General features: G+C 37.5%; 7 protein-coding genes across 7 annotated transcripts; 3 read left to right on the forward strand and 4 right to left on the reverse strand.

The window, feature by feature from the left end:
- Positions 1-1,997: 1,997 nt before the first annotated feature.
- On the forward strand, positions 1,998-3,643 carry RHIMIDRAFT_207207 (uncharacterized protein; the record flags this gene model as incomplete). Its single annotated transcript, XM_023606970.1, has 7 exons — positions 1,998-2,073; positions 2,132-2,225; positions 2,273-2,571; positions 2,633-2,753; positions 2,812-3,100; positions 3,153-3,257; positions 3,308-3,643. The coding sequence occupies 7 exons, from the start codon at positions 1,998-2,000 to the stop codon at positions 3,641-3,643; spliced, it is 1,320 nt and encodes a 439-aa protein (XP_023462785.1).
- Positions 3,644-3,648: 5 nt separating this feature from the next.
- Positions 3,649-4,608, reverse strand: RHIMIDRAFT_246382 (uncharacterized protein; the record flags this gene model as incomplete). Its single annotated transcript, XM_023610302.1, has 1 exon — positions 3,649-4,608. One exon carries the CDS (start codon positions 4,606-4,608, stop codon positions 3,649-3,651), a length of 960 nt encoding a protein of 319 aa, XP_023462786.1.
- A 1,231-nt stretch (positions 4,609-5,839) lies between these two features.
- RHIMIDRAFT_263886 (uncharacterized protein) lies at positions 5,840-6,419 on the reverse strand. The gene is made up of 3 exons (XM_023611712.1): positions 6,226-6,419; positions 6,063-6,165; positions 5,840-6,006 (listed from the first exon to the last, which is right to left on the reverse strand). The coding sequence occupies exons 1-3, from the start codon at positions 6,308-6,310 to the stop codon at positions 6,000-6,002; spliced, it is 195 nt and encodes a 64-aa protein (XP_023462787.1). The 5' UTR covers positions 6,311-6,419; the 3' UTR covers positions 5,840-5,999.
- Positions 6,420-7,501: 1,082 nt separating this feature from the next.
- On the forward strand, positions 7,502-7,916 carry RHIMIDRAFT_207105 (glutaredoxin 1; the record flags this gene model as incomplete). The annotated part of the gene is made up of 3 exons (XM_023606961.1): positions 7,502-7,577; positions 7,633-7,707; positions 7,768-7,916. 3 exons carry the CDS (start codon positions 7,502-7,504, stop codon positions 7,914-7,916), a joined length of 300 nt encoding a protein of 99 aa, XP_023462788.1.
- Positions 7,917-8,103: 187 nt separating this feature from the next.
- RHIMIDRAFT_246383 (uncharacterized protein) lies at positions 8,104-8,559 on the forward strand (the record flags this gene model as incomplete). The annotated part of the gene is made up of 2 exons (XM_023610303.1): positions 8,104-8,310; positions 8,359-8,559. The coding sequence occupies 2 exons, from the start codon at positions 8,104-8,106 to the stop codon at positions 8,557-8,559; spliced, it is 408 nt and encodes a 135-aa protein (XP_023462789.1).
- Positions 8,560-8,727: 168 nt separating this feature from the next.
- RHIMIDRAFT_294605 (uncharacterized protein) lies at positions 8,728-9,505 on the reverse strand (the record flags this gene model as incomplete). The annotated part of the gene is made up of 3 exons (XM_023614104.1): positions 8,728-9,297; positions 9,375-9,417; positions 9,486-9,505. 3 exons carry the CDS (start codon positions 9,503-9,505, stop codon positions 9,178-9,180), a joined length of 183 nt encoding a protein of 60 aa, XP_023462790.1. The 3' UTR covers positions 8,728-9,177.
- Positions 9,506-11,920: 2,415 nt separating this feature from the next.
- RHIMIDRAFT_240955 (uncharacterized protein) lies at positions 11,921-12,446 on the reverse strand (the record flags this gene model as incomplete). Its single annotated transcript, XM_023609487.1, has 2 exons — positions 11,921-12,158; positions 12,214-12,446. 2 exons carry the CDS (start codon positions 12,444-12,446, stop codon positions 11,921-11,923), a joined length of 471 nt encoding a protein of 156 aa, XP_023462791.1.
- Between the last annotated feature and the right edge of the window lie 60 nt (positions 12,447-12,506).

Here is a 12,506-nt window from a genome sequence, read left to right on the forward strand (position 1 = left end):
TAATTCATTTTAATTCATTTTAATTCATTTTAATTCGACCTGTTTTTTTCTTCTTTTCGCAAATACTCTCAGGATCTTCGTAATAACGTTTGACCCATCTCTGAGCTGCACAAATATGAATACCCAATTGTCTCGCAGCAGCAGAAGCACTCAAGCACTTACTGAAAAACAAATGAAAAAATCTAGTTTTCTTATCATCTGAGTAAACTGTATAGCATCGCTTGCTACATACTCATTGTTCCTTTCATCTGCAGCTGGATGCACTACAGGATTTAACGATCTCTCTGAAGATTTATTCATTAGGAATTGAGTACAGAAGCTTATTGTTTCAATAGCGAAGAGTTCATCGTCAACAGCAAGATCCATCGGCTCAATTCCATTCTCATCAACAATGTGTCCTTGTCCATCTTCGTAAAGAAATTATATGCTCATTTCGAATGTCTGTAAAATAAATTGTAATCAGGAAAAAGAAAGCAAATAGGGTCAAGAAACATGATCCAAATGAGCGCAAAAATAAAATAATATAGTAAACATCCGTCTGGACCCGTTCAATCCGTTTGAAAGTGAATGGTAGAGAAAAACCCCTAATGGGTACAAGGGTAAAAAATGTAAAAGGAAATTAATGAGTAGGATTTATCGATGAAAAGTTAAATGAATTGCTTTAACCACACAAGAAACTTTTGACCATGAGAATGCTTGGTAGAGGTTAATCCGTTATGGTGTAGCTGGTCTAATTCATATAGTAGAGAACATATAATCGGCCATCGTTAAGACCAGGTGAGGGCCAGGTTTGGAGGAATCGAAGGACGTAAAGGAAGCATATTCAGAATGAATGACAATGGATTTCGTATTGTTTCAAGCATGAACAAACGTCGATGCATATCAAGGCAACTAATAGTATGACTCTTAGATAGAGCAGTTTGAAAGTGACCTTCATCGTGAGAGGAAGATGTTGCCACTTGAAGTTGCAGAGAAGCTTGTTGCATGTATGCTCTCCAGATGTCAGATAGCTATTGATGCATACATACTATTAAATAAAAACTATATAAATTCCGTATGTCTAGCATTTTGTTACAAAGATTCCTGAAGCTCTCCTTTTCATTTGTGTTTGTAGTACATCAGGTTGAACTTCTTCAGAGAAATTTAAACAGATTTTTCCACAGTCATTTGTTGAAGGGGAGCGTACAACACCACGGTCAACCGATTCAGTCTACAAAAGAAGCCCGCTGTACAAGGTAGCACCCCGTCATTCAGTACAGTAGACTCTCTATTACGGAATACAGCAATACGGGATATTCGCGATATCGGAATACCATTTTCGAAGGACTTTACGGCCACAGCTTTAAACTTCTTGCGATACTCACCTGGATTGTCGATGTATAAGCTTTATTACGGAATATTCTCGATTATAGAATGTCATTTGTGCTCTCGATAAGTATTCCGTAATCGAGAGTCTACTGTAAAGAGCTCGCTCAGTTTTATACTGAATTCATAAAAACTACTGTATCCTTCTTAAAGCAAGAGTTGCAGAAAATATACTTTATTGTCATTAACCGATATAAATAAAAGAAAGTATAAAAGATTTGTCAATTTTAACAGATCCAATTTGTAATCGTCTTTTGTCAGTGGCAGCTTAATTGTATCAGGCTTTTTGATCATCACACGCAGATATTATGATCTTCACTTTGGGATGCATTATGTATTTTTGCATGCTATTAAGAAGAAAAAACAGAGAAAAGAAAAACAATATAAAAGAAGGTTAACGTTCTTTATTATTAGTTTGATCTCTCTTTACCTGATATTATTAAAGGTCTTTTTTTTCTTCTATGGAATTAAAGTCTACTGGTAACTGCATTTGTCCTGCGGTCAACAGGAAATAACATTCGGGTTTACAATTTGCATTGATTTGTCACTCTTATTTTTCCCACGAAGCCGACATATTTATATTATGCTTCCAACCTGATTTTCCTTCTTTCACTTTAGAACAGAAATAAATAATGACTGATTACGAATACTTGAGTGGCTTTGGCAACCATTTCTCCTCTGAAGCATTACCTGATGCCCTTCCCAAAGGTAAAAACATATTCTCTATTGTGAATATGAACAACATCTGTAACATACATAATAATAGGTCAAAACACGCCACAAAAGTGTCCTTATAATCTTTACGCCGAACAATTATCAGGAACAGCATTCACCGTGCCTCGTACTCACAATCAAAGAAGGTAATAATGAAGACCTTGTAGTATAATAACTCATCCCCCTTTTTTAGTTGGCTTTATCGTATTCGTCCATCAGTCGTTCATCAACCATTCAAGCCCCATGAAGAACCTACTTTACTCGTTTCAAAATATGGTGGAGACGATGTCTTGATTACCCCCACACAAATCCGATGGAGTCCATTCGATTTACCTGCTGATAACGAAAAGATAAACTTTGTACAGGGATTAAAGTCCTTGGCAGGTGCTGGTGATCCTGCCTGTCGCAGCGGATTGGCTGTTCATGTTTACACAGCTAATACAGATATGGGTAAATCTGCATTTTATAATGCAGACGGTGACTTTTTAATAGGTAAGTGCACCAAAATAGGTCTATATAAAGAACAAGGGGAAAACTCAATCAATATACATAGTCCCTCAACAAGGTACACTGGATATTTACACAGAGTTTGGAAAAATAAAAGCCGAGCCTAATGAAATCGTTGTCATCCAACGAGGCATCAGATTTTCAGTATCACTTCCAGATGGAAAATCGTAAGACACCCATATAACATTTATATTTGATGATTTACATGCGCATTCGTTTTTGCAGGAGAGGATATGTACTTGAAGTATATGGAACTCACTTTGAGCTTCCTGATCTTGGCCCTATCGGTGCCAATGGTCTAGCCAATCCTCGTGATTTCTTGACCCCTGTTGCCAGCTTTGAAGAAGAAGATAACGTCGAATGGCAAATCATTACTAAATTCAATGGAAGATTATTCAGCGCAAAGCAATCGCACACACCCTTTGATGTCGTCGCATGGCACGGAAACTATGCTCCTTATAAATACAATTTGGCCAACTTCTGTACTATCAACACAGTGTCATTTGATCATATTGTAAGATATAAAAAAATGATACGTGTGTGTACATGTTACTAACACTTAAAAGGATCCATCTATCTTTACTGTATTAACCGCCAAGTCAGATACTCCTGGTGTAGCTGTTGCAGATTTCGTCATATTCCCTCCTCGTTGGGCAGTAGCTGAAAACACAGTAAGTTGACAGTGGTTGATTCATAGCGAATTCTCATCATTCTATCCTAGTTCCGTCCTCCTTACTTCCACCGTAACTGTATGTCTGAGTTCATGGGTCTGATCACTGGTGATTATGACGGCAAAGCAGATGGATTCTTACCTGGTGGTGGTTCCCTTCACAGCATCATGACCCCACACGGTCCTGATGCCGCCGTCTTTGAAGCAGCCTCAACAGCAGAGCTGAAGCCTGTTTATGTCGGAAAGGGCAACCAGGCGTTCATGTTTGAGACAAGCTTCATGCTTTCACTCACTCATTGGGGACTCGAGACTTGCGGAAAGGTCCAGGAAGACTATTGGAAGGCTTGGGCAAACTTAGAAAACAAGTTTAATCGTCAAAAGAAATAAAAAATTTATTCTTTAGCAGACTCTGGCATCCAATCTTGAGAAACGACGCCTTCCTTTCGCAGGTGTCGTATCATCATTTCAAAGGTATCATCATAGACATTAAAGTACCCCAATGCCATCATCTGATCGGCTAATCCAGTGATCGCCTCCACCTTTTTTCGTCTCACTTCTTCTTCTTCTTCACTCAAGGCAGGTGCTGATTGCTTTTTGTTCTTGTTCTTTTTATCCAGCATCTTTTGTTTCCACGCTGGTAATTTTTTAGGAAGGGAATTGGCTAACGAAGTCAATGCTTCCTGCACGCTCTGCCCAGGTTGAAGGTATTCGACAAGTGTGCGGTATATATCTGTCTGTGTCTGTGGCAGATTTGCTTGTCGTTCTGCTTCTTTTAATGCTTCCTCTCTTTCTCGCTTTTCATGTGCCTCTTTTGCTTGGTTGATTTCTCTGCGAGTGATGCCTTCCATCCATTTGTCATGAAACGCTTGAGGATCTTCTTTGTTGCGAATGTAGTTGCCATTTTCATCCAATGTACCTTCTTCCAATTCTGCTTTCATATTAAACGCAGTGATCTTGACTTCCTTTTTATCACCTTCCTCTTCTTCTTCTCGATCATATGAAGTATAGTCTTGACCTTCTATCTCGTCATTAGGGTTCTTTTTCTTTTTTTTCTCTTTGGCAGCAGGTTGACCACCAAACATGTCAAAGTCGTCATTGGCTGGTTTTTTCTCTTCTTCTTCTTCTTCTTCTGATTTTCCTTCATCTTCAGAGTCACCACTGCTATATCCCACTTCTTCGTCATCGCTACCATAGACGTCGAAATTAACTGCTCCTTTACGACTCTTTTTTTCTTCAAGCATGTCCTCATGGTTGAATTCGATGTCGTCCGCTGAACTACTTCTTGTGTTGGAATCAAAGCGAACGCGCTTAGAAGATGAACCTTCTCCACGATTATCAAACCCTCTTTTCATGATTTAAAAAAATATATATGAAAGAAAGCAGTGCGTGCCTATAGATTCTCCGCTGATTTTTTTAAGAGAGGTGCGCCTACGAACTTGCTTTCTTGTATGCGTCAATATGGTTTCCGCAGCATTTTATGATATGCTCTCCATTCTCCTTGAATGTCACCGTTTTATTCACTGAGCATCGCTAAGTAAAGGTTTAAGTTGTTTGAATATTTTATATGTATTTTATGTCTATTACTTGAGCATTTATAGTAAATACTCCTTCGACCTGAGTTCCTATTCGACTGGTAATTGTCTCCAAAATTATACATTTATGCGTAATATCTGTTAATACACCCTCCATTGGCTCATAAACTCTTGTTCCATTGTCATCAAAGGTATTATAATGCCAGTCTTTATCGTAAAAAGTAAATGATATAATTAAAACCAAAGATAAACTGTAATAGTTTTTGACTGGTAACATATAATATATCCTTTGCAGACATATTAGGTTAGTCGACAGTATCCTTCTATAAGAACGTCAACATTTTCGCTTACATCCCGACAAAATCTTTGAAAAAACCGACAATGTCAATCAACTGGGCTGATCTTGTTTTTGTCAGGAGGCTTGTAACTTGGACGACTACTTCTTGTTTATCTCTTACAAACGATATTAAATATTTACTATGAACATCCAAAGATATGCACCAGTCCCTGATACACTTACAATTCCTGTTACGATTTGGAAACAAGCAGTTAACAATTATAGTTATAAACGTAGAATCAGAGTGCTCCTGAGGTATCAGAAGGCAAAAGTTTATTGTAATAGGGAGAAGTACTCCAGTGAAGCAACTATAGCTGTTGTTTGCATTGAACTCTGCAAGTCAAATAAGACAATCTTTCATCTCCTTTGATCATAGAATGGACAATTTTCTTGAGAAAAAGCAATTCTGAAAGCTGATCTTTTGCTAACTACTCTGCTAATGCTGAGGCCAAGACTAAAGCCAAGTGGACTGCCAATATGGTTAAATTAAAGTCGTCAGAAAGCGTTAAAGATTATAAACAGAAAATTGGCCGATTTACTGTTGAACACTACGCGCACGAGGAAATACAAGAGAAGGCTAATACTATGGACGCTTCCTTTAGGTGCTATCTACGTTGTCACTCTGCAGTTTCGCACTATCAAAGCCTCTACCTAACCTAACGCTTTCCAATGGAACGTTCGTTAATGCAATTACACGTGATTGATCTTGGTTATTTGTTGATCAAACTGACAACATAAGGCCCTTGTACTGGAGCCTTTCTGCATTGAAAATCCTCCATGAATTTATGATCATTTAGTAGATTTTCTCTAATAAAAGTTTTAACTGTGCTGTTTACTGGTAAGAGATCAATTAATATTTTTTGTTAAAATTTGGTTAGGATCTATCAAAGAGTAAGTTTATGAGCAAGTCAATAAAAAGTGTCTATTTCTTCATTACCTGACAATGGATTTTATATCTTTGCAATTTCTTGATAGTCCTGAAAAGCCGATCACAACCAAACGAATATCGGTATCTGTAGTTTTGATATGATCCATCATATCTAAAAGAAAAAACGATATCAATTATATCTATTTTGGGAACATATGTATATACATTATACCTTGGGCACTGTCAGACACATTATTTAATTGCCTTACAAGGGATTTACTCTTCTCGCATAAGTCTCTTGAAGAAATTTTATCCATGCTGCCAGAGAAGGAAGAAGCATAAACAGTTTTGATATAAACATCTTTTTGTAAGCCTATTAGTCACAGATTCTAATAATCGAACTCGCACTTCATCGCTTTCTTCTACTTTTGATTTCTTATGTAGCCTATTAATTCGAGACCTTCTTCTTCGAGATTTTTTACAAATGATTTGTAGTTTGAAGGGTATTCCGTTATTGCTGAAACAAATTTACCTATAAAGAGAAAATAAATTTAAAAGTCACTCTTGTAAAGCTTGTAGCTAAAAATTACCAAAGAATCCTTGCTTCATAACGTACAACGGCCCGATTCGGTTCACTACAGTACCATTTTCACTTTTTTGTTTTTTTCTTACTTCATCTGCTTTGAAAAAATGTAGTTTTTTCGGCTACACCAAGTTGTGAAACTTTTGAGATTCTTGTCATCAAAATAATCGGTATAAAGAGATATGATACGAAATATATCTTTTATGGTTAAGTGCTGGAAATTATAGACCGCATTATCATGAGAATTGAAAGGTACGAACGCCTCGTTTATAAATTGCACAACCTGAGCCACTGAGTCTATGTATAAAAAATAGACAAACACTTGATGCACTCAAAAATAGACTAATACTACGGGCACCACCTCTACCCACTACCTATGATGTCGCCCAACAAAGCCTTTCAATGTGTAGCGTCAAGCTAAACATGAGTTTATGAAATTACCATCTTGAATTGTCTCTTTTCAAGAAGAAGAAAGAGATAAAAAAAAGAAACGTTGTTATTGCTTTATTCAGTTTTATGTTTTCAGTTCTATCAATAAAGAACCAAGATTAATCACGTGTAATTATGATGCATTCACATTTTGTATCAGAGTGAGCTGGTCAGCCTTTGGTTAAGCAGAGACTTTGGTAGCGTGAAATTGTAAAGCAATGTCACAGTTAACCTCCCAAGGAACCGCCCATAGTATTATTAGCCTATTTTTGAGTGCATTTTTGAGTGCACCAAGTGTTTGCTCTTAAATGTTCGCGTATTATGTTGAGTCAAACTACGACATTAGATCAGGATATATCTCTCTAAAAAAAAAATCTTTTTTTGGTAATAATCTTTACGTCATCGGTATGATGGTTGTGGAACAAATAAGAGACTGAGCTTTTATCAAAGGATTTCTCTCTTTTTTTGAATGGGTTCATCTATTTCAAAAGAAGAAATGACTAAAGTTCAAGACATTGTTGAAGAAATTATCAAGACCAACAAGATTGCTGTCTTTTCCAAGACTTATTGCCGTAAGGTTTACTATTAACAACGCGCGAGAAAAGATTAGATAACATATGTGTCTAGCCTATTGCCACAGAGCAAAGGAAGTGTTAAAGCAACATGGTGTACAGTTTTTCGTAATGGAACTTGACATAGAAGGTAAAGAATGATTGCTTGGTGTATGTTTATGGCTGTGACAAACTGAATCTATTTCTTTAGAACTTGGTTCTGCTGTTCAACAATATCTCCAGGAAAAGACCGGTCAGCGTACTGTTCCCAATATCTTTATCAATGAACAACACATTGGTGGCTGTGATGACTTGATGAAACTTAATAGCTCTGGTGAATTAAAGAAGCTTTTACAATAAAGTAATAAATCATTCTTTTATTACAATCATAATATGGTTTAGAATATCTGCATAAAAGAGAATATGAATGTATTTAAGAAAGCCTGTGGTATTACATTAAAGCCTGTAGTGCTACATTAAGTACAGCAAGCATTAACTTTGGCAATCATTCGTCTTCCTTTTTTTTTCTTTAAGCAAAACATAAAAGATGCCCAGACCTACAGAAACTGCAAACCTTTATGAACCTGAGAGCCTTGATGATTTCAGTGATATACTCGAAAACAACGAGAAAGTTGTAGTTTACTTTTACACTTCTGTCGATTCTGAATGCAAAATCACAAAGCCTATCATCCGCAGTCTTGCTTATAAATACAAGGACATCCTCTTCTTTTTGGTTAATGTCGATCGCCACGAGGTAAGTATAAAATGAAACAAAAAGACTCGAATGATTATGTTTCTTCAGGACATTGCTGATGAATATGGAAATATTAAGAGGACGTATGGAGGCTATGCTCGTGTATATAGAAGGACCCCAAAGTCTAAAGTCGTGCTCTTCCAGCATGGTCAATCGAAGGCTGAAATACACGGTTTTCATCCTTATGCAGAATACGGTTCTAATGCTTATGACATTTATGAAAAAGAGATCAGTACTACTTTTGCTTAATAATCTTATACCATCGAATGGACTGGCACAAGTGGCACTCTTTTGATTACGCAGTACTCTTTTTTTCCCTTCAGATAACTCGATCAATATAATAAATCTGCTACAAAGACAATAGCAATACTTATATCCTTTATCCCATGAATGCTTATACTTTTTTATGCCCACTGACTGATTGCCATTCTTCAATCGAGAAAGAGCATTCGTGTTAGACACAAGGACAATTTGCTTCAAGTAAAACCTTTCGATTGTAATATTTCCAATTCTTCCTTAACTGACTTGATGAATGAAAAAGCCTCTTAGGGACTTTGGATCGGGAGCGATACATACTTGTGACATGTACTTGTTTTCAGCACGGATTGTCTTGGGTAAGTTCAAAATAACCAGATGAAAAATGGCCATCGTATGTTTGCCATGTTTGAAAACTTGGAACCCGTCATTATAAAGACCAAGATGTAGGACCAGTCTGTATTTTCTCTTACTGTAAAACTTGGAAGCTAGTTTCTAAGGCAGGATCATCAGTTACAGGGTTACTTAATTTCGCTTATACAGGTCCACCAACGCTCTTGTCTGAAAAGGACAAGTCTCAAGAGCTTTTTCTTCATGAGCAGCGTACTCATATCAATCCAAGTTGCTGGCCATTTCCTCAAACTCTCCTGCCTCATTTTCAGTTACTTTAGTTTCAGACTCACTGTCAATAGACACGACATCTATGCCGTCATCGTCCATGATGCTATCAATCTGCACGATTGAAGAGTCATTTTAGAATTAGATACAATTTAGTCTATAGTCAATGTAAACCTACCTCCGTAATTTACTTGGACGTCGATAGCCAGGACATCGATGCGACCACAAGGTTTTCTATATAACATATATGAGCGTTTTTATGTTTTTTAATTTATATATTAATGGCCATTCTTTAAAATTACCCATAATACTCTTCGTGCATGACAGATAAGTTTCTTTTACAAAGGAAAGTCTGTGTGTTGAACATCATTTGGTAAAGGATACTTGTAACTTATCATCCAAAATACGCATGAAGTTGGAAACAATGTGGAAAACATCTTTTGCACTTATTTCCTGAGTTTGGTAGGTCACATCGTAATGCGGATCTTCAGGAAGAAAACCTAGTGACTATCTCCCCAGCCCTTGAAGACTAAAAAGTACAAATAGATCCCCTTATTCTTTGTTATTGATCGTTGTCTTATTTTTCAAGAATAAAAGGTATGCCAATATACTTTCTCTCGGTGCTTTTTTCTCTTTTATAATAAGATTATAACGTCTTGGTTTCAATAAGCGTGAATTACGTTCGGACACGACAGTTTTGCATGCTTTCTTTCTTGTTGACTGAGTCAAAGAATCTACGTATTCAATGATTAAGCCTTCTGCAAACTTTTTCTGAAAGATAAATACATTCGGCTAATGCATATTGACGGTTGAGTGTCATTTTTATCAGTGGTTCAAGTTGCTGCACTCTCAGCAGAAGGCTCCACCAATATTGTGCTGACTAAATGTTATAATCAATATCGCTTGTTTGACGTTGTCTTCCTGTAATTTTCGTTGTACTCTTGGGCATAACCCCCCTTCTTGAGTCAACCCTGAATAAATACTTTTTGCTTTCTGGAGCTGCTAGTGTTATTTCCGTAATTTCCTCCAATCAGTTTTGTTATTTATCTACATGGTAAACATCTTGTGGCTTTCAACAGTTACTGTATCCTCATGCCTAGTTTCTATATTTTATTCATCGTACTTGAATTGTCGTCAAGTGCCAAATTGTTTTTAATATGTTCTTCTTTCTGTTGACAAAAATAGTCCAGCTTTTTCAAGTGCTGTATTATGATATACTACAACATGATCCTTCGTTTTGGCTGGAAATGTGGATGTAGTCCAGGTAAAAAGACAAAATGTCGATACATTTCCTTCAGATTCCAAAGCACACTATTGATTTGGAGTATATTCTGGTGGCAATAAAAAACATTCTTTGGCTTTGGTAGATTTGAGCATCCATCAAACATTACTGCATAATTTTTACTGTCCCCACACATTTGCTTTATATTTGGGGCATAGAAAAACTATCTGGTTGCCAAAGTCAGTAAGGGACAGACATGAGAGAACTTTCTGTCCGTTACTTGAAGATATAAAAGTCATCCTTAAGGCTGAACCAATGGTCAACATTAAGAAATTTCAACGAGAAACAGTCAATTTAAGGACAGGATCTGAGCGATAAACAGGATCTTCATCGCTGATCTCAAGCAATCACCGACGATGCAATGAAAGAACTAGCTTGGTGGATGTAATTGAAAGAAGCAAACAACGGGTTATCAATTCACAGAGGAAGTTCAGAATATGATCAAGACGTAAACAAACCAAGATATATCGTTTACGTCGACGCGTCCAAGCTCTTAAGCACACACGGATTTTGGAGTGCAACAGAAAAAGACGATTTCATCAATGTACCAAAGCTGAGGACGATTCTCTTTACAGTTGAAGTATGCCAACAAATATGGAGGAGCAGCATCCCGAATGCTTCAGCAACTAGCATTAGAAGTACAAGGCATTCTACAGACGTTCCATATCAAGCTGGTATGTGAACACATAGTGGGAACACAGAACACCATTGTGGACCTTCTCAGTAGGCAATCCATTCCAATATATGAGCAGCAAATTTCAAAGAGGTTCTTCAATCAGATTCAATAGCGATAAACAGATTTAAAGGTGGATGCGTTCGCAGCATATCAGAACAAGGTTCTAACAATGTATTAGAGTCGCTATCCGGATCCAGGAGCGACGGCGGTGGATGTATTCAAACAACAGTGGCCGTCCACGGGGTTATTTTTGAACCCACCTTGGATGCTCATATCAAGAGTGCTGAGAAAATTGAAAGAAAGCGGAGTGAGATCAGCAGTGCTAGTGACACCTTTATGGAGAACACAGTTTTAGCGGCCAATGAATCTCATCTTCAACTGGACTAGCCAATCGGTTAAAAAGAGCAACAGTACGGCTTCGATATCTCATATCTCATGGAGGTTATCAGGTATTGCCGTTAAGAACAGGGCCTCTTTCAGAAGTCGTAATGCAGAAGTTACAACAAAAGAACAGAAAAGCATCAGTTCAAGTATACTGTTTTATTAAAAATAAACTTCAGAAAGAGGATAAATTATGATGTGTATGTAAAAAATAATTGGCGCATATTAAAAAAGTATTTACGCAAAGGTTAAAAATAAAATGTGTGCAAAAGGAGACGACATACAAATGAAAATAACAAGTACCAAGGAGAGAATATAAAGAATTATACAGTTAGTTATGTAAGAAAATTATTACATACAACTTACCCCGAAGGCATCTAGATGTGTCCTAGCGATAACTAGGACGGAGAATCATCGTCTAAACGTATTCTAGCTCTTGGCTGCTCCTGATCATCCACTCTTCTTCGACATCTTGTAGGAGCAACAGCAACCCGGCGAAACCTATGAGGAACCATGCCATTACGTCGAAGCTCACGTAGGATGTGCATGTAGTTGAGACAAGCAGCAACATCCCTGTTCCATAAGCGATATCTATCTGGAGCTGCCATGGCGGGTCTACAGTATAGATTGGTGCATCTACAAGCAATGTTTAATCAGTATAAAGTTATTCAAGTGGCTCATGTATTATTACCCTAAAAGGCCATGGCAGACAACAGCAGGACATCGCTCACGTTGATACGGTCGTGGATTTGGAACACAACGGAACGTGTGGAGGCTCTCGTTGTGGCATGTTGGACGGCACCTACTGGTCTTGTACTCGTCTATAAGGTAGACTTGTAACCCATGTTTCTTGAGGAGTCTTCGGAAACCAAGGCCACGGATGGGCTCATGATACCTAGCATGGGGAGCGGACCAGTTTCTCATCACAAACACGGCGTCTTCTCCAACCTTGGCGCGTAAGTCTTGAATAAGCTTTTGATCGGC

This window comes from Rhizopus microsporus (assembly GCF_002708625.1).
Source record: "Rhizopus microsporus ATCC 52813 unplaced genomic scaffold scaffold_19, whole genome shotgun sequence".
Classification (NCBI taxonomy): Eukaryota; Fungi; Mucoromycota; class Mucoromycetes; order Mucorales; family Rhizopodaceae; genus Rhizopus; species Rhizopus microsporus.

Bases quoted from the DNA above. Each gene is read 5' to 3' on its own strand.
- RHIMIDRAFT_263886 (XM_023611712.1), bottom strand. From the start codon at position 6,310: ATGGATAAAATTTCTTCAAGAGACTTATGCGAGAAGAGTAAATCCCTT. The intron at 6,166-6,225 runs GTATAATGTATA...TTTTTCTTTTAG, and splicing joins TGTGTCTGACAGTGCCCAAG to ATATGATGGATCATATCAAA.